We start from the raw sequence: 18,800 nt of genomic DNA on the forward strand, positions 1-18,800 counted from the left end.
CTGAAGAAACAATCGCTATTCTGCAGTTACTTAAGCATATCTGAGAGCAGAATCTGTGCAGCTTACACTGAACATATGTGTTGGGAACACATAAAACCATTAAAGGCTTTTCTTTCAGCAGCCACTAAAAACCCAACATCTAGATATTTAGCTCTCCCACCGTACACTCCATTATAAATTTAATTTGAATCACAGTAACTGCAGGAATTGGATGCCAGCTGCTTTGTCTTAAAATTCTCTCACCTGAACTACCGGCACTGAAGAAATCTTGTGATAAATAATTGGAGCAAGGAGGCCATAACATTGTACTACAGACTGCAGGGTGTAACTCGCATCATTTAACCAATTGCTAAGTTCAATTGCCACAGTCATTCTTTCACATTCTGCTAATCTAGCAACCTGTAAAAAAGAAACACATTTTGATTCAAATACAAATTCTGTTGTTTTAAATCATTTGAGAGTGAAAAAAGACAGATGTTATTGCAGTTTAAAAAGCAGTGTAAGCGGCAAGTAAAAGTTTAAAAATGAATCTACATTGATACCTGTTAGAAGTATACAAACAAATGCAAAATTATTCACGATTCTAAAGGAAACAATTGTTCTTGACCTAATTGTGCCCTCTGAATTTGCCCATATAATTTACAAAGCCTGGTTAACAACCTCAGCCTGTGTGGAGTGGAAATTTCACATGCTAAGCTCTCAGAGGAAGTAAGGGGAGGATAACAATTCCTTCCTTCCCTTCCAGTTATCTGCTGAAGTCCTTGCATGTATGAGCAGATCCAGTAAAGTCACCGAGTAATTGACTGCTCACATTTTTATGAGACAAATACTTCAGCAAAGAGTGGAATAGGAATGTAATAATATGGGAGGCAAATCTTGACTATTCAATGTAAAAGAAAGTCCTTTGTGTCATTAACATGCCATTATACTATAAAAAAGTCTGAAATAAGATAAAAACTTAGTATATTAAAACCATGAAGCCCTGTTAGAACTTCAGTATTAATGAAAATATCTGTATTAAATAGCAGAAATATTTAAAACCAAAAATCCAAGGTGCAATTTAGTAGAACAAAAATAACAATGATTGAACTTCTTTCTTAAATTACAGTCCACCACCACTGAAGTCAAGGAAAATCCTTCCTCAGTTAGAATTGGTGGACTTTGGATTAGGCAAAAACTGATTCAGAAACATCTTTCCACCAGGATGCAAATTACCAACAGCAACTAAAATACTTCAGAAAGGAAGACCAGATGACTCACAGAAAATGAAGTATTCTGTAAACAGGCTTAGTACATTGCAACATTTATCTTGTGATGATGAAATAAAGCTGATCAAAAAGTAAAATCAAATCCAGTATATTATTTTAAGCCACACATACTTGGTCCTTATAAAGTATCTTGTTGGAACATACGGAATCACAGAAGAGTGCTCCTTCCATGACATTAATGTCACAGACAGCAAATATATTCCTTAGAAAGAGGTGCAAGGTAATAGGAGAAGTCCGAGACAGAGCTTCAAAACGTAACCTACAAAACAAAAAAGCACAGTAAAAGCATGTTAATGATGATTCAGATATCACATGCCTGAAATTGCATTATATTAAAATGCATTCTTTAATTTTAAAATTACAGAAAAAAAGGATTACTGTAGCTACTTCTGGAAAGAAGATTTATATGCAAAACTGAAAAAAAGCATTTAAAATTTCTAACAAAAAAATAAATAAAAGGGATAAGACTTCTTTTCAAATTGTTATCCACCTTCTACTATCCTAAAAGAGCTTTTCCTTAGTTGTTTCGTCCAATCCAGTGAAATTTACGTTGAACATTTTTAAAACTTGGGATGATAAAGCTTATCTATTTTAATGACTCCTTTTACACATTATTTTTCTGTATTCTGACAATGACGCATGCAGTTGTGAAGTCCATTACTAAGTGTTAGTAACAGACTCCTTTTCATCACTGATGTCTTGTATTACAAGTTTCAAAAGAATCTCTCTTCTGCTTGCTTTTTTGTTGGACTTTTTTTGCCTTCCCTGGGGGTAGGGGGCATTTGTCTTTGGTGGGTGGGGTTTTTTTAAATTATTATTTTATTGTTGTTACAGGAAAAATCCTATTATTTTGAAGTATAATAAATAAATTCCTCCTCCTCGATTGTATTTCCTAAAAGAGACTGAAACTCAAGAAGGAAGATCAAATAGACACATTCACATACTTGACATTACCAAGATACCAGCAGCGCTTCTGGCTGGAAACAGGTTTCCTTTCCTTCCAGCTCCCTCTACTGTACCGTTAAGTCCTATGCACTTTCAAGCTAGTCCATCTAATTTCTTAACTACCGATCAGTAAAACTGAAACCTCTTTATTTCAGGTCTGATACTGCAGCTTTGATAATATCTTCCATATTAAATGCGGGGGGGGGGGAGGGGGGGGGCGCGGAATTAGGCTTGGACATCATGTCAAAAAAGCAAAAACCCTGAAACTGCTTTGCACAGCTATTTAAAATTTTCTGTCTTCGTTTGATGTATCTGAAAGTAGCTTAATTCACATCATGTTATTTCTGCAGCTGTATGTATCGAGGTGGGGGGGGGGTGGGGGGGTGGGGGGAGGGGGAGGGGGAGTGGAAGGAGAAGAACTGATCAGGAAAAAATATTAGTGAAAAACAATTGCCAAAAAAACCCACAATGACCAGACTTGCATTCCTGCTTTGTTGCCTAGGCCAGTGATAGATTTAAAACATCCACATCATCATGAAATAGGATGTCTAGTGATTATCTGTGTGCATCAATGCAGTCCACAGGCTGCCTGTAAATCCCAAATGCTCTTATGGCACCTAACATCAAGACCTTTGGTAAATTTGTATGCCTAGTATCAGACACATGGTGGCACCTGAAGGACATACAAGAGACACACCAGTAGTCTGGCTGAGCCTCAAATAACAAGTATGCTTAGACACATTACTCTCTCCTACAGGATTCAGAGCACACACAAGGCTACATTATCTGCTTGCACCCAAACAGCACTGCCATGAAAAAAACACTGGCTCTGATGCAAGTGTATCAAAACAATCTGGAGAAAACGCTAGCTACGTTATGTCTTAGAATAGCTGATTACTGGTCATTCTGTCTGTAAAGTGGAAATGGAAGCATTCTGACAAAACTTTTAGGAAATCCCCCTAATATCTATTTCTTGAAACAAAGATCTTTATTTATTTCTTCTTTAATTCTTGAAACATTCAGGAACTATTAACACAACAGGCAATAAGGTTGCTTCTTGTCACCACGGTTTCAAGACTAAGCCAGTCTGTCAGACTGAAATGGAGATGAAAGAACTAGTCTAAAGAGAATTCCACACAAGTGAAGATGATGATTTGCATTCAGTTTTATTGGATGTTAATTCATTATCAAATTGTAAGCAGTTGACTAACATTTAAAACTATATTTTTATTACAGTATTTCATGTCCATTATTTCATACACATCTCTTTCTTTTATCTGGGAATTAATTAAGATTTCAATTGGTTTTGCATTTGGTTCTATTTAATTTCAGTGAATGTAACTGCAAAATTTTTAGCTGGGCTTTGTCATCATGAAAAACCTATAATATTATGGTTGAATATTTGAAATTTACTTACAAATTAATTAATTTTAAATATATCTCCTAAAGCACTTTAGTATATTCAAAGATTATTGGCAGATTATCTAGCCTCCACAAAACAAAATTAGCAAGAATTTACCCCTTTTGGGTGGTGTTCTTGACAACATTTTCACAATTTCTGAACTTTACTGCTCCCTTAATCGAAAGTCAAGAACCCAGTGCATATTACATATTTTGCATGTGAAAATGCATCACACTGAATTAATAGCCACTTCATAAATGTTTTCCAATTATCTTAAGAAAACAATCATTATAAAGAATTAGGTATGTAAATGTTAGCAGTTCCATATATAATAAAAATCCTCTGCTAATTATAAAACACTACATTTTTATAACACATTTCACACCTTTTTTTTTCCAGAATGTTTTTCATATCACAAGTCTGAACAAAATTTCACAACCTGGTACTCTTCAAAATAAAATGTGCACATCTATAATTAACTGTTACTTTGTTTTTGCCAGTTACCTGTTTTCAGATATAGTCAAATTACTGCTTGCAGAAATAACAGTTGCATTGGCAGGCAGTGGAGAAGAATTTGAAACAAAATAATCCCACATTGGTGAAAATGCTTCTCTGGCTAATGTATAGTTGCCAGTCTGATAGGCCACCTACAAAAAAACCCAAAAAAAACCAACAACAAAAAATTTACCAGGTTTCCATGTTCATCAAATAACCAAGACAAACATGATTATGGTACAAAGAAAAGTTTTAAAACTCTCCCCCAACATGTATATTTACAATTTCTGTAAGAATATTCTAACATATTTGAATAAAACAAATGTAGTAGCAATCTGATTCTACTAGTATTAGTTTGCCTTCAGAATTAGCATCAGAGAAGGCAGAAGAGTTTCTTGACTGTTAACCAAGGATCTAGCAGCCCTTTGTGGAATAATTTACAGGTATCGTACTGCAGTTTTTGAAGGCATATTGTTTCATCTAGGTTCATTTTACTAATACTGCAGAATGCCCTACTGCTCTGGATAACAAGATATAGATGGAGCTACACACAAATAGGTATAAATTCATGTGGATATCCCTTACTCTGGAATATTTTAGAAAATTTTCTAACTGTTGCCCATTATCTAATTTACAGGACTAGACAATTTGACTTTTTTCCATGCCACAATCTGTTTTAAATTTTCTTTTTAAGAATACCAAAAATTATGATAAAGGTCTGACAGAGCCTTTGTAGTTTTCCACAAGACACTACAAAAATAATTTCAATATAAAAATGGTTGGATTTGATACCTGTCAAGTTCAATCACATTTTTCATCCCATACTGTAATGACTAATAAGATGATTTCCAGCACTTGGTTTCAATCAGAAAAATGAAATAATAAATTATAAAACAGAAGAAAGAACCTAAATGCAGACTGAAAAACAGGAACAGGAATAAAAAAAAACTAGCTAAGAGACATCTTTTCCCTTAAACTGGAATTTCCAGTAATTTTGAATTAAGAATTGAGTTACTCAAATATACCATTTGTTATGTTACAATTGTGATTTGTGCTTGTCAAGCTTTTGGCAAGAAAATCTTGAGGTTTTACCAGAAGTTTTAGAGCTACCAGTGAAAACAAATAATTACAAGCAAATTAAATTATGTGTTTATTATTCAAGACTCTAATCCTACCTCAGTGAGATAGGCTCGAACAGTAGTAGCAGAAAGAGGTGGATAAGCAAGGATTGGCTTAGTTGTTTCCCCAATGGCATCACCAATAAGTTTTCCATCAGAAGAATATGCTGCGACTGCAAATACGTATTTCTCATTGGGATCTAAGCCTTGTATTTCCAAGAGGCTTTTCCCATCAGCTGGTATCTATCAATAAAAATATTTTCCACTTACACCCACTATACATATCAAAAACAAATCTCAAACTCTAAACTTTTACTGTTCAATAAATTATTTAATGGTGTTGGATACAATCAAAGTACAACCTAGATTAACAGACACGTCATGTTTCCACATGGTATTAGGTTCTTGAAGACAATGAGAAAACAATGAAATGACAGGGGAAAAAATGTATCAGCTTTCTCTGGAATGCAGTTGAGTATACAGAGCACATAACCTAAGAGTACAGTTAAGTACCAGGACCTGGAGTTTCTCTAAGACATTTTTGTCCATTTCTATATTCACACCATGAGTGCACGTGCTTGCAGTCATTGAGCTGGAAACATTCTAGCCCTGAGTTGTGCTTCCTGAGAAAGAGCATATGGCTCTCCTCCACACATGCCACATGCATGTATTAGATATGGGCAGAGGATGTCTCGGGTCCTCTCAGCATCATTAAAAGGACTTTGAAGTTTGTGAAACAAACAACATATTTTCAAGATCTTCTCTTCATTTTTCCTTCAAGTAATTGTCCACCTGCACTTTAACATTGCGACTCGCTCCTAACAGGCTTTTCCACCTTCCTCTCCATAACCAAAGTTTTATGGTCTTGAAGCAACGAACAACTGACACAGTGACTGAAGCACAACATGAGAAATGAGACCATCCGAATGTAGCATCAACACAGTGCTCTTATACAAATACTGTCTGGCCTTCATTAGGAGACCTCTGAACAACAGAAATCCCATCAAATGCTGGGGGTGAATCCTGAACCATTGGACCAGAAATTAGTGTAAGACAGTCTGTAGTATCCCTTTAGAGCAAGCTTTTCTCATGTTGCAAGTTGATAGATCATTACACCACCAAAAATTCTAAACCTTTTCCATGAAGCAGGTAGATAGTGACTTTGTCTGCAGATCAGCATTTCGCAAAAGCATATCCTAAAGCAACAAGAAGTTCCACTGCTAAGGCATATGGGTTAACCTCAGGTCTGTGCACCTCTAGTGCCTGCCAGAGCTAAGACAGTCAGTGGCTTGGATGGATTGCAGCAAGTTCAAAGAAAGAACAGCTAGCAGTGAAGTAAAAGTCTCAAATGAAATACTTAATTCACCTGGAGCAGTACAGAATACTGAAACTAGCTCACTGGACATCGCAGGAAGCTTGATTCTCTGGATTTGATAACAATAATATAGACAATAACATCAAAACCTCTATTGCCAGTAGCTACACACACCTTCTCTTTTTATACACTTTCCTTTTTGGGGAGGGTATAGGGCAACAGGCACAAAGGGAATGATTTCCCCTCCATCACCAAATACAAGTCTGTAAACGTTAGTATAGAGCTTGGTCACAAAACCAGGAAAGCTTGAAACATTAGGCAAAAGAGGTCGAGATCATTCTTCTGCAACACCGCAAAACAGAGACCTGCCCTGCAAAGAACAGAACTCTTCAAGAAGATTTCCAGATATAAAAATGATCACTCAGGTCTGAGACAACAGTCAAATTTGCTGAAGCAAATATGATGTGCTGAAGCTTTTTTGTCCCATTCTTTGAACTCAAAATTAAGAGTATTTGGATGATGGATCACGGTCGTCATTCAGGTGGACAATGCAACAGCATGCAAAAGCAAGTGTAAACCAGAACTCTCTCAGTCTATGCAAGAACATCAAAGTGTAATCTAAAGGAAAAAAACTACACTAACACAAAACAAAAAATGCAAAACAAATTAAGAAAATAAACATCAAATTGCAATGAAGAAGTAATGTAAAAGAGCACTGACAGTCAGATGATCAGTCATAAGTAATCAAAGTTTTGTGGGATGATTTGTCACACCACATGTTCACAGCACCAAAGGGAAAGAGCATGAACCTAGAAGTTCAATCATGTCTGAACACAAAGGTTATTGAAGAAGTTATATCATCATGTTGCCAGAATTAAGTAAGCCAAGGCCTTGTTAAGAAGAAATAGCCAATAGAAGTTATACAATTAAGAAAAATTTTTTACCTGTTTAGAATTTCTCTTTTTTTGAATCCCTGGAAACAGAAGTGTCTAGGGTACGCTCTATAAATACATTATATACTTTATCTTCCTTCTGTATTTCTTAGATGTCACTCAAAAAACAGAGTTATAACAGATGGGACAAAGACTTGTCTAATATGAAGGTTTTGTATCATTTAATTCACTATCCTGAACAGGTTCCTAGAACTTTTTTTTTTGTTTTGGTATCCCTTCAGCCTAGCAAAATTTCAATTGCTTAAAATAGAAATCAAAAGGTTTGTCAAAGGATTGGCCAGTTACCTGATTAAAAAAAGATGTTAGATGTATACATTTAGAAAGCTGGGGTTTTTTTAAAAGAAGAGAGAATGATCTAAAGGAGTTTTACCTCTGTCTTACCTCTTCTCCTGCATTTGGAAGTTTATTGTGTTTTAACCTTACTTTCATATTACTTCCTCCTGCTACAGAGCCCAAAATACTGTACCATGAAACCTTTGAAGAAAATGAGAACAAAATTAGTTGATATATAACAGTATTTCTAACTTTTGCCTAATGTAGAATTAACTAGTTTTGTGAAAACAGTCTCTGTGGAAAAAAAAAAAAAACAACAAACCAACCTTAGTTATAAAAATGTATAGTCTAACTGCACTAGAAACATTAATTAATTGATTTAGCTGGAGAACTAGATATACTAAAATAGCAATAAAAGCAAATGATTCTTCATTATTCTATCTCCTACATTGACTTACCCTGTACCTCAAACTTATCCCAAAACATAAACTCTATAGGCCATCCTGTAGATTTAAAGTCATCTCAATCTATTATGTGATCCTTGCCAACAGTACCCTTCTAAAGCTGACATGTTCTGATTCAGTACACTACTTGAGGAAAGATCCTTAAAATCAGGCAACAAAAACACAAATATGAAGTAATGCAGTAATATCTTCTAAACAAGCCATGTTCTTATTTTCTATTTAAATCCATTTATTTGTTTAATACTCTCAAGCTGCTGATAATCTCATTGAGCATATTATCTATACTTCTTAATATATTTAACCAAGGAGGAACATGAGTATGCAGTCCTGAATCAGTGCTTGGTTGTGTCCAGTGAGATCAAACATGGGAACTAATTTTGATTTCATCTCTGTAGAACTGGGCAGATGATTTCAGTAAGTTATGCATCTGATGAAGTTCTAAAAACTGTACTATTTACTTTCAGTAGACATTTAAATAGACCTGAGGTTTTGCAGGTGAGGTCATTTTTTAACATTAAACAAATGTTAATTTTTCTTGTATAATACACATGATTTGCCTTGCAATGAGTTCTGTTTTTCAGAAAGAGATACTGAAATAGAGGTGGTTATTTTCAGGAAATGAGCAACTTTAAGATCGGGAAGTTTTAGAGATTGACTTCTAGTACAAGAACTATATACGTCTAATTAAATCCTTAGTATCCATTTCCAGTTAGTAAGTTCTTCGATAAAAATGCCTTTCACATCTGCTCAACAGAGTATCTGGGCTTAAATTATAAGACTAATAATCATGTTGCGCCATCTAGTGGCCCACTGTTTTACATTCACTCCCCTGTATCGAACAAAAAGAAGTGTTAACAGATGAGCTACCAGACTTTAAAGAGTTATTTTTTTTATTTTATGTTCATTAGGAATAAAAAGGAAAAACTTTTCCAAATTCATTTCTTTGAAATTAACTAATCGAAGTGAAATAAAACTGCAAGTTATAAAACAATTGTTCACAGAAAAATTCTTACCACTATTTAGTAAGATTTGAGTTCCTACTGGTTTTATACACATTGTTAATTTGAAGAAGTTTGCTAAATCATTATGAAAATTTGTCTCTTTAGAAAACTGTGGCTAGTGAGTTTTTCATACTTCAACCAGTTTGAACCCTTTCTGGACTATGAAGGAGAATAAGGTGATTTGGAACAGTCAGCAAGGATTTACCCAGGGCAAAACATGGCTCATCATCATGATTGGCCTCTGTGACAAAATTACTTGATTTGCAGAGGAGGGGAGAGGAGTAGATGTCATTTATCTTGACCTTAGAAAGGCTTTTTTTTTTTCAGCACTGTCTCCCAGTAGTCTTACATCCAAGTTAGGATGATACAGTATGGGGGTGTGAACAGATAAACGGGTAAAACAATGGTTGGAAGGTCAGGCTCAGAGACTAGTTGTTAATGGTTCATACTCTACCTGGAGGGTGGTAACAAGTGGACTACTGTAGGGGACTATCCTGTTCAATATCTTTAGCAATAACCCGAGGGAAAAAGTGAGCACTAGATTTGAAGATGATGCCAAATTGAGGGAAAAAATCGATATCACTGAGGGCAGGATTGCTATTCAGAGGCACCCAGAGAGCCCAGAGGAATGCACGACAGGAACCTCATGAAATTTAACAAGGACAGGACAAATGCAAAGTTTTACACCTGGGAAGGAAGAATCCCTTGCAAGGATATAGGCTGGGGACTGATGGGCTGGGAAACAGCACTTAAATGATCTGGGGGACATGTTAGACAGCAAGCTGAGCATAAGCCAGTGGTGTGCCACGGCAGCAAAGCAGCCTGAAAGCATCTTGAACTGTACTGACAGACATACAGTTAGGAGACTGAGGAATGTGATTATCCCCCTCTGCTCAGCACTCATTAGACTACATCTAGATACCACGGCCAGTTTCACTCCTGTCCCCATCATTCTAACAAGAAATGTTGAACAACCAGAGCAACCAGAGTCATTACAGCAAAGGACCACCATGATGGAGCACTAGCACTTTGAGAAAAGGCTGAGCAAGAAGGGCTTATTCTTCCTGGAGAAGAGGTAGCTTCAGGGGACCTACCAGGAGCCCTTGAGTGCCTGCAAGCAAGTGATGAAGAAGATGTAGCCAGGCTTTTCCCAGTAGTGCATGGTAAGGGTACAAAAAACAATAGACCTAAATTGAAGCAAGAAAGATTCCAACTGTACATAAGGATAAATGTTTTCTCCATGAACAGGTTGTCCAGAGAAGCTGTTCAGTCTCTGCCCTTGGAGGTTTTTAGAGGTGACTGGATAATGCCCTAAGCAACCTGGTCTAATCTCACAGCCAACCCTACTTTGAGCAGAAGGTGGGACTAGAGACCTCTCCTAAACCCCTTTATGATCTGAATAGTTCTGTGATTCTACATGTCCAACAGAAGGCCGCTTTTTCCACCTGAATTATGGCACTTCAGCACTTCATTAACAGAGACTTACTTCAGTGTGGTACTTTCTTGCATCACATGATGCAACAGCTTCACATGTCTTTAGAAGGTAACTAGGAGTATGTCAGACTAAAAGTGAAAGAATGAGATTTTGACAAGTAGAATAAGTGTTATATGACAGAAGCACCAAGGAACATGATGCATGAGATTAAGAAATTTTCATGCAAATGTGAAGATCAAAACAGTGAGTCACAACTGACTCACAGAGCATGGGGGGAACAACACAAGTCAGAATCACATAATCTTCTCAAGAACAACAAAACAAACTGTGATGGTATTAGCACTGTTGAAACAACTTTTTCTCTCTCATGTATTGTTTAGTTATTTCTTATGCAGTCATCATGAAAAACATTACCTGAACATCTGAAGAGAATGGGGCTGGTTTAAAAGTCATGGAGCAATGTGATCTAGAAAGTAATAGTGGAGGAGGAGGAGTTCTGCTTTTTTTCTTGCTGTTCATAGTTTCTTTGAGACTATGATACAACGCTCTTTGTTCAGCTTCAACTTGCTCAATTAAAGTTAGTGCTTCCTATGATTTAAATTAAAACAAAAGGAGAAAACTTTTAAAACATAACAATCAGATAGATTTAACACTTTTACACAGTTTTCAAAATGATCATTAAAAAATCCACTGCTATGTAGAAAACATTTCTAGATTTTCATATCATCTTACATCCTAAATCAGGTTGAATGGTACTTTGTGTAAGCCTTACATATACTGATTAATTTCACAATGTACAATAAAGAGAATGCAGGGTTGCATATGAAAGAGGCAGGGCTGATGCATATCCAGTTTTGGAAGAACCTATAGGAAAAAAGAAAGTGACCACACATAATGTTAATTAGCAATTAGTGTCAACCAGTGATTAGCTCCGACAAGAAACAAAAAAGATACCAGCTCTTATTTAGGAGAGAGCTGGAGACCTAATCCCTGGACTTTCTGAAGGAGCTGTGGAAGTGATTAGACTGATTTTCTGTACTCCAGAAATTGAGGAAATAAATACAGTCCAGAAATAAAGAAAATGGAGGAGAGTGCAGGCCCAGAAAAGTAGGGCTAAGACACTTCCCTTGGTTAGCTGAAGAAAGCTGAGAGCTGACTAACAGTCTAATAAATGTCTTCCAAAAATGTGGAGGCCTCCTGCACATAGTGATTATGTGGACATTTGGTTGGAGATCAGGGTACGTTTTTTTCTTACTGGACAGAATGGCAAATTGATAGGTTTCTTTACTTTGTTTGCATTGTCAGGATAAGGGAAACTTAACTTGGAAATTTAATACTAAGAACTTAGTACTTTTAAATCTTTATTTGTGGGAGCTGTGCAGTGCAAACCAAAATGAAAAAAGACAGCTCCCAGAGATGAAGAGATCAAGGATGCCTTGGAGAAATTACATTCTTCGGGGAGAAGATAGATCACACATTTCTACAACCAGGGTTTTTATTTTAAGCCTTTTAGTACCATACACTGGACCAAGGATTTAGGCTGAACTGAGTCTGAAAAATAAACTGAGAAAGAAAATCTGAAGTTATTGGTTATTCAGTGACAATCCTATAATCTTGCACCTTAACAATTCCTTGTTTCTGTCCTCATACATTTATAAGGCTATAAGAACAACCATACCAGGTCAGACCACAGATTGAATAAGCCTTGTACCTCATGTCCAAAAATGACCAAAAAACCAGCCATAGATTTACAGTGAAATGGGGAGTTAAGATTTAATAGAGCCTTAATCACATCACATAGCTAATCATTTGCACAGCCCCTCACTTCACTCAACTTCCTGCCCCTTTACATTAAGGTTGTATCCACCCTAGTAATAAATGTTTAAGGAAGGATATAAGTAAAAAAGCAAGATATGGACTGACTCTTTCCCTCACACAACCATTCAGCTTTTGCAATTGATAATTAAGAAACTTCATTGCTTCTTCAAAAATTTTACTTCTTTATGGTAAGCTGTACTGTGATATGTATATGATGTGATGGGTACACAGTAGCTAAAGCAGTTAAGCAGTGTGACACATTTGAGTATACACATGACTCAGAAGCTGCCTTGTGGTTTACTGCATGAGAAAAGGTTATTTCTATGTTTTCCAAACAAATAAACCACTTTCCTATTTTGCAGTGTAATAAAAAACAGATTTATCTCATATTGTGCTGAGTACAGTAGAAAAGACTGGAAGGTATGAGCAGTTCTATATAGACGTCTTGGATGGTCTACGATACAAAAGGCAAAATCCTCTACAGAGAAGCATGAAAATAAAGGTATGGTTTTGCTATTCATGAAGTGAGCACCATCCACCACAAGGAGGAAAATTAATTGAGCATATAATTACATATTTCATCATAGCACAAATATCAAAGAAAATCATGCAAACTTTGTCCAGGCAAAGTTAATTCTGGCATTTTCTGGCAACTGGCTCCAAATATATTATATTTTTTTACCTACATGTTTCTCAGTGAAAAGTGCACAGAAGTAAAATATACTGAAGTTCACTACAAGGCCTTTGCAAATGTTTGTTTGCGATAACCACATATTTCTTGGGAATTGCTTGTAAAGCCTCACTGGTGACTAGTTACAAATTTCATATCATATCACTACATCTTCTATTCATAAATTCCATATATTTTACAAATATATGAGAGAGACTTTTAGTGTATATCTATCTGGTTTTTGCATTCTTCTGACATAAAAGATATGTGTGTTAATTATCCTGCTCCCAAATTTGTAGTACTTAAAAGAAAAACACTATCTAGCAACTTCTTGTTTAAAATACTTTTTCATATATTATATAGTAGAACTTGCAGATTCTGTTATCTGTTGTACAGGCTATAAATAAATTTTATGCCCCACTGATGAGAAGGCAATTTTCATGGAGAGATGCTGGTACAAAGCTCAACGGAAAGACTTCCACTGATTTCAAAAGACTTCGAAATGACCCCATGAAGAATTGACTTTCAGCCTCAGTAAATTCCAAAATCTCCAACTTCTAAACTGTTTATTTAACATTAATAAAATAAAGTCCATGTCATCATCACTGAAGTAATCTAAGACAGCTTATAGATCTTGGAAAAAGAAGGATGTTGAAGGTTGCAATGGGGAGAAGGAAACCTGCCTGATATTTTGGCAGGGTATAGGTTCATAATTGCAAAGTCTAGGTGGTTAAGTGTAGAAAGAAAGATGGTATCTTCTTTCATGTTTCCTGCAATCTGCGTGTGTGCACAGAATTTGGGGATGTGCTCTTTCCTTACTTTAAGTCACTTCATTCTTTCACCATAATGAAACTTCTCAGGGAAATTTTGACAACAGAAGTTAAAAACACCCATTGTCCCTCGAGTTCCTTCCATTTTTCTTCTTTTTATAAGAAGGAGTAATCAAAGTCATAATAATACAGGACATGAAAAACTGTAATAATGATAAAGAATTTCTACTATAAGATATTATTTTATTACCTCCAGTAGCTGCCTTTGGGAAGAAGTGGTTAACTCTTTAGGGAACTTCTGTGCAGCCTTTTGCATCAAAAATATTGCTTTGGATAGCTTATTCTTTTTTATTTTTCCCATTATAAATGCCTCTGTAAAACAGATATTTTAAGACATTTATAAAACAGCAGCAGTAATTTATTATACTTCTAAAATCTTATAATAAGCCTTACCTGTTAAATAACAGAAATCTTTAATATTCTTCACATGAGACTTGCTAGATTTAAGACTTTCATCATCCTTTTGAGCACCTATGTGGGAAGGAAATCTTGAGTTACTCATTCTAATAGTGGTACTGAGAAAATTTCAGTAAGGGGGGTTAATATGTAGTTTTGTAGTAAAGTTCTGCTCCATCTCATGTTCTTTTGTTTGGTTCATGCCACAAAGAATATTCCACCCTCATGCTTTAACATCTTTAGTAGCTATACTAACATCACAGGAAAAGAGTAATCTTGTTTGATTTTAAGGAGCAGTGCACAGGGGAACTCTGCAGTGTCAAACTCATACTAGCTTTTACTTTAAAAAAAAAAAAACAAGAATGGGAGACCAAGTAGAGTTTTTCCAGACAGCATTTGGCAAGTGCGGGATATCTGCGGACTGTAGAAATCTGGATTACAAAGAGCACTGAATAAAATACTCATCATTCTCTAGAAAGAAAATTAGAATTACAGGGGAAAAAAATACTGTAGAGCATCCCCCAGTTCTCCCTTACTGATACTGTTAATATTATAAACACCCCCAAAAAAAACTGTCTAGGAATCCAATCCAGTACTTGTTAGCAAAGTTTAACTTACATCGGTTGAGTAGACGTTAGAGATTCATATCATGCAGTAAATCTAAATTCTGCAAATTCAATACATTATTTCAATCTGTAGGTGGCATACAAACTGCCCAACATCAGCTCCTCTTCAGAAAGTAGGTACTCCTTTATTTCTTAGTATTACATCATATGTTAACAGAGAACTCTAATCAAGATATGAAGATCATTTAGCTTTACTGAAACCTACCTTTTATCATTTTAAGAAGTTTCACAGCTACTCGATGCTGGGCCTGAATAAGCTCCAAATGTAAATCCATTAAAAAAACATCACCTGTTCCTGTGTTATCATTACCACATCCCAAAAGGGAATTCAAATCCTGATCATTTGAGTCCACCTAATAAATAGGAAATGGCAATTAAGCAAACACAAACTTTTATGACTTAGCTTACTGCATTTATCTTGATATTGATACTATTATTTCAGTAAATTGACAAAACACTGAAATTTCTCATATCTATGTAATATGCAGTCATTCAAGAAAACATGAAAAGGAGAATGACTAGACAGAGAAAGCACAGAAAATGGACAGAGAAAACTAGACAAATCCTGAGAATCAATAGGAAACTAAATTAATAATAAATACGCAACTGCAGAAAAATATGTTCTATTGTGTTGCCAGTCCACAAAAAAAAGATCATATTGGTGTAGAATGATAATATTTAGAAAATCTGATCTCCCTTCAACAGGAAAAAATGTTAATAATAAACTGTTGCAAGCAATGAATATGAAAAGGATTTCTGCTTTTATTTTATAGGAGAAAGTTATAAATTATAATTATTTCCAGAAGAAAATAGCAAAGAAATCCTAAAGAGTTACTGAAAGAGAGAAATGCTGTTTCTGCTACACAAAGATTTATTTCTTCTGTTCTCCTCTTACATGAGGCAGGAAGATGAGGCGCATTTGATAATGCTAAGATTTCTAAGTATGAAGAAAATATGAGGTTTGTGTCATCAAAATCCAATATATTATTTATAAATTTTGATGCAGTGTAGCTTTTTGTAAACTTTACCATTGTACAGCAGTTGTCAAATATCGACTTTCCATCTGGTAGAAGGGTCATTAAGCGAGATGTGTTCATTCCATTAATTGCTTTTTCAAGACTTTCATAAGCAACTTGTAATTGTTCTGTAGGACTTTTCTGAAATGAAAACACATAGAAACATGCTTTATTAAATAACAGCATTAAAAGCTATAATATGGACTATCAAAAGTAAAGTGCTATTATTTTCAGCTGTTGCAGTTTAAACTCTGTCAAATAGTCTTTACATAGGCACTGCTCCCCATGCTTTCATATTGACATACTAATGTCAATGTTTTCAATTTCAAGTAATTTTAATTAATTTAGGACTGATATTCCCTCAGCTGTCAAAGAAACATTTTACTAACTCAAAGAGTTAGCTTACAGCAGAATGAAACTGCAGTTAGAAAATTAAGTTGATGAACACAGCATTTTTCACACTTTTCAAATGTTCCATTAAATGCTGTTAAGAAAATACTGATTTTTTTGAAAACACCACCCTTAAGTAGTTTGTCATTGAATCAAAGTTTCACCATGGGGGTAAGTATTAAGACATATCATTGACAAAATTCCTGAATCCTCAGACTAATGTTTGCCTTCTTAATGTGCTTTATTAAGTAATTTTGAACTATTTTGTTGGACACTTCTGCAAAGTGCTAAGCACTGAACACACTGAACAAAGCAAAGAAACTCAGGATCTTCCATCTATTCCACATTACCCTTATAGAAACAAACAAGCAAAACCACAACTCAAAATATTTTCCTAAATTAAGCAAGGACTGAAGTTTGTATGACCTTTAAAAAATGCATTATTAAACCATTTAAAGCTGGTACTACACATCAGCATAAAAAAGTGTACGGCAGAAATTAGTATGTTCATACTGTAAAAAAATTTTCAAATAAAACTTCTTCCATATCACAGATTACTAAAAAAGACTATAGAAAAATTTTCAGATTTTATTTCATTTGGAAAAATATCTTTGCTTTTCTCCTCTGCTCTAGCATGATTGTATGAAACATTTCAGCTTTATAAAACTAAATACAAAATTGTATTAAAAGCTTCAAGGAGAAATAACTGTTCTTATGCTATTCAAAAACACTGTATTAATGAAAATTAATTAGATGTTACCATCAGTATTTCAGGCATATCAGAGGTTTCATCTTGCAAGAGAGAGGCACTTCTTTTTCCTTTTTTATAGGAGGAAAATCAGAAAGTGAAAATGAAATATACTCAGAAAATTTTAGTACCATTTGATTAGCTCTGCTACTTCCTCAAGAGTCTGGACATAACTCAGTTCTTCAGTACTTGACTATGAGATAATTACATTGCTTCTTGAAAAGCTTTTAGGGGTTTAAACACAATAGCTACATATGTACAATTATACTAATTCAGTATATGCTTATCCAATAATGTAATATTTTTAAATGTATCCTATATTTCATAGCAGCATTATATCTAAGCCAGTGAAACTTGGACCCATTTCATAGTTCCTTAACATTGTTGTAGCATTCATATAAATTTTCCATTTTAAAATCAATTCACATATATGTGTTATCTTATTCACAGCAGTTTGCATGCTAATTTAACTTACAAGAGGATTTTTAAATAAATGAGGTCATATTCTTGTGATACATACTATTTCAATTTAATATTTCTTGAAAGGGGATTATCACTTTTTAAAGTTCATTTGGATTGTTTAAATTGTCTTCATTTATCAAGAATGCATCCAGAATTTTGTTTTCCTTTCCAAAACAAGAGGAAGCAGATTCTTTGTTCTTGGTTACCACCCCCTAGCCTGTCAAAATTGTATTTCTTTGCTGAAATAGATTCATTTTTTGCCCTTTCAGAGGGACAACCTTCCAGTCACTCCTGTACTCCTTATGCCACTTTAGCCTCTTTATTTCTGCTTTTTCACTGTCTCTATCTCATAAATAAGAAAATCTATATTCACTAAGCATTCAGTAAAGACGCTTCTCAGCATAAATGTGTACTTGACTGGCTATTTATTAGCCTGTGTTCACCAATGGTTCCTATCTATTCAGCCTTTTTTCCTCCAAAAAGATACATTTAAACTGAATGAAAAAGAATAGCAGTGATGCTACAATGAGGATTCATCCATTTTCCATCGGAATAGTATGATTTTCAAAACATCACAGAAAACAATACCTTCTCTACCTTTATAATGAATAGTAGTGTTCCAAGATTTTCTTACTTTGAAGAGAGTAAAAGGTATTGTCATTCTCTTCTGTTCATAGATATGCTGTAAAAGGGTCCTTAAAATCTACTCTTTAATTACTGCAAAACATTTATGAGAACTATGATTCATATTCCAAGATACTACATCCACAACAACAGAGAACTTCTTTTAAAAATATGTCTAAATATTCCTATTTTACAGCATTAGTCAGCTTTTGGAAGGAAATTTGTTTAATGTGATGGTGGTTGCATTATATCCCAATGATGTCAGCCAAGTTAAGTTAAATTTCAAAGACAATAGAATTCCTACACAAAAATCAAGACTTGTGTAGACTAGAGATCCAAATTAATGACCCAAATAAAGCAAAAGCTTCAGTATGACCTCAGTATTTCCCTCTTCTGTTTGGCCTGCCACTAGTCAACCAGCACCTGAATGCTCCAAATGAGCCACAGTACATACTGCCTTCTGCCTAGCCAATATTCAGAGAACATACAAGTGATCTGAGGCTGCCCCAAAGAGGTGAAGAGACATGTAGAAGACTTCTGGGGAGGGTGAG

The 18,800-nt window shown here is 35.0% G+C and overlaps 1 protein-coding gene across 1 annotated transcript in view; it reads right to left on the reverse strand.

Annotated features, from left to right (window-relative positions):
* Positions 1 to 18,800, reverse strand: part of CFAP54 (cilia and flagella associated protein 54) — a 118,698-nt gene that overhangs the window by 70,060 nt on the left and 29,838 nt on the right. Inside the window, exons 16-26 of the mRNA XM_055809189.1 lie at positions 17,176 to 17,234; positions 16,038 to 16,166; positions 15,215 to 15,362; positions 14,381 to 14,458; positions 14,178 to 14,299; positions 11,084 to 11,257; positions 7,878 to 7,970; positions 5,286 to 5,471; positions 4,120 to 4,262; positions 1,380 to 1,527; positions 244 to 399 (exon numbers count right to left, since the gene is read on the reverse strand). Of these exons, the coding sequence (XP_055665164.1) occupies positions 244 to 399; positions 1,380 to 1,527; positions 4,120 to 4,262; positions 5,286 to 5,471; positions 7,878 to 7,970; positions 11,084 to 11,257; positions 14,178 to 14,299; positions 14,381 to 14,458; positions 15,215 to 15,362; positions 16,038 to 16,166; positions 17,176 to 17,234 (1,436 nt within the window). The remainder of the gene's footprint in view (positions 1 to 243; positions 400 to 1,379; positions 1,528 to 4,119; positions 4,263 to 5,285; positions 5,472 to 7,877; positions 7,971 to 11,083; positions 11,258 to 14,177; positions 14,300 to 14,380; positions 14,459 to 15,214; positions 15,363 to 16,037; positions 16,167 to 17,175; positions 17,235 to 18,800) is intronic.

Source organism: Falco peregrinus, chromosome 6, assembly GCF_023634155.1.
Source record: "Falco peregrinus isolate bFalPer1 chromosome 6, bFalPer1.pri, whole genome shotgun sequence".
Lineage (NCBI taxonomy): Eukaryota > Metazoa > Chordata > Aves > Falconiformes > Falconidae > Falco > Falco peregrinus.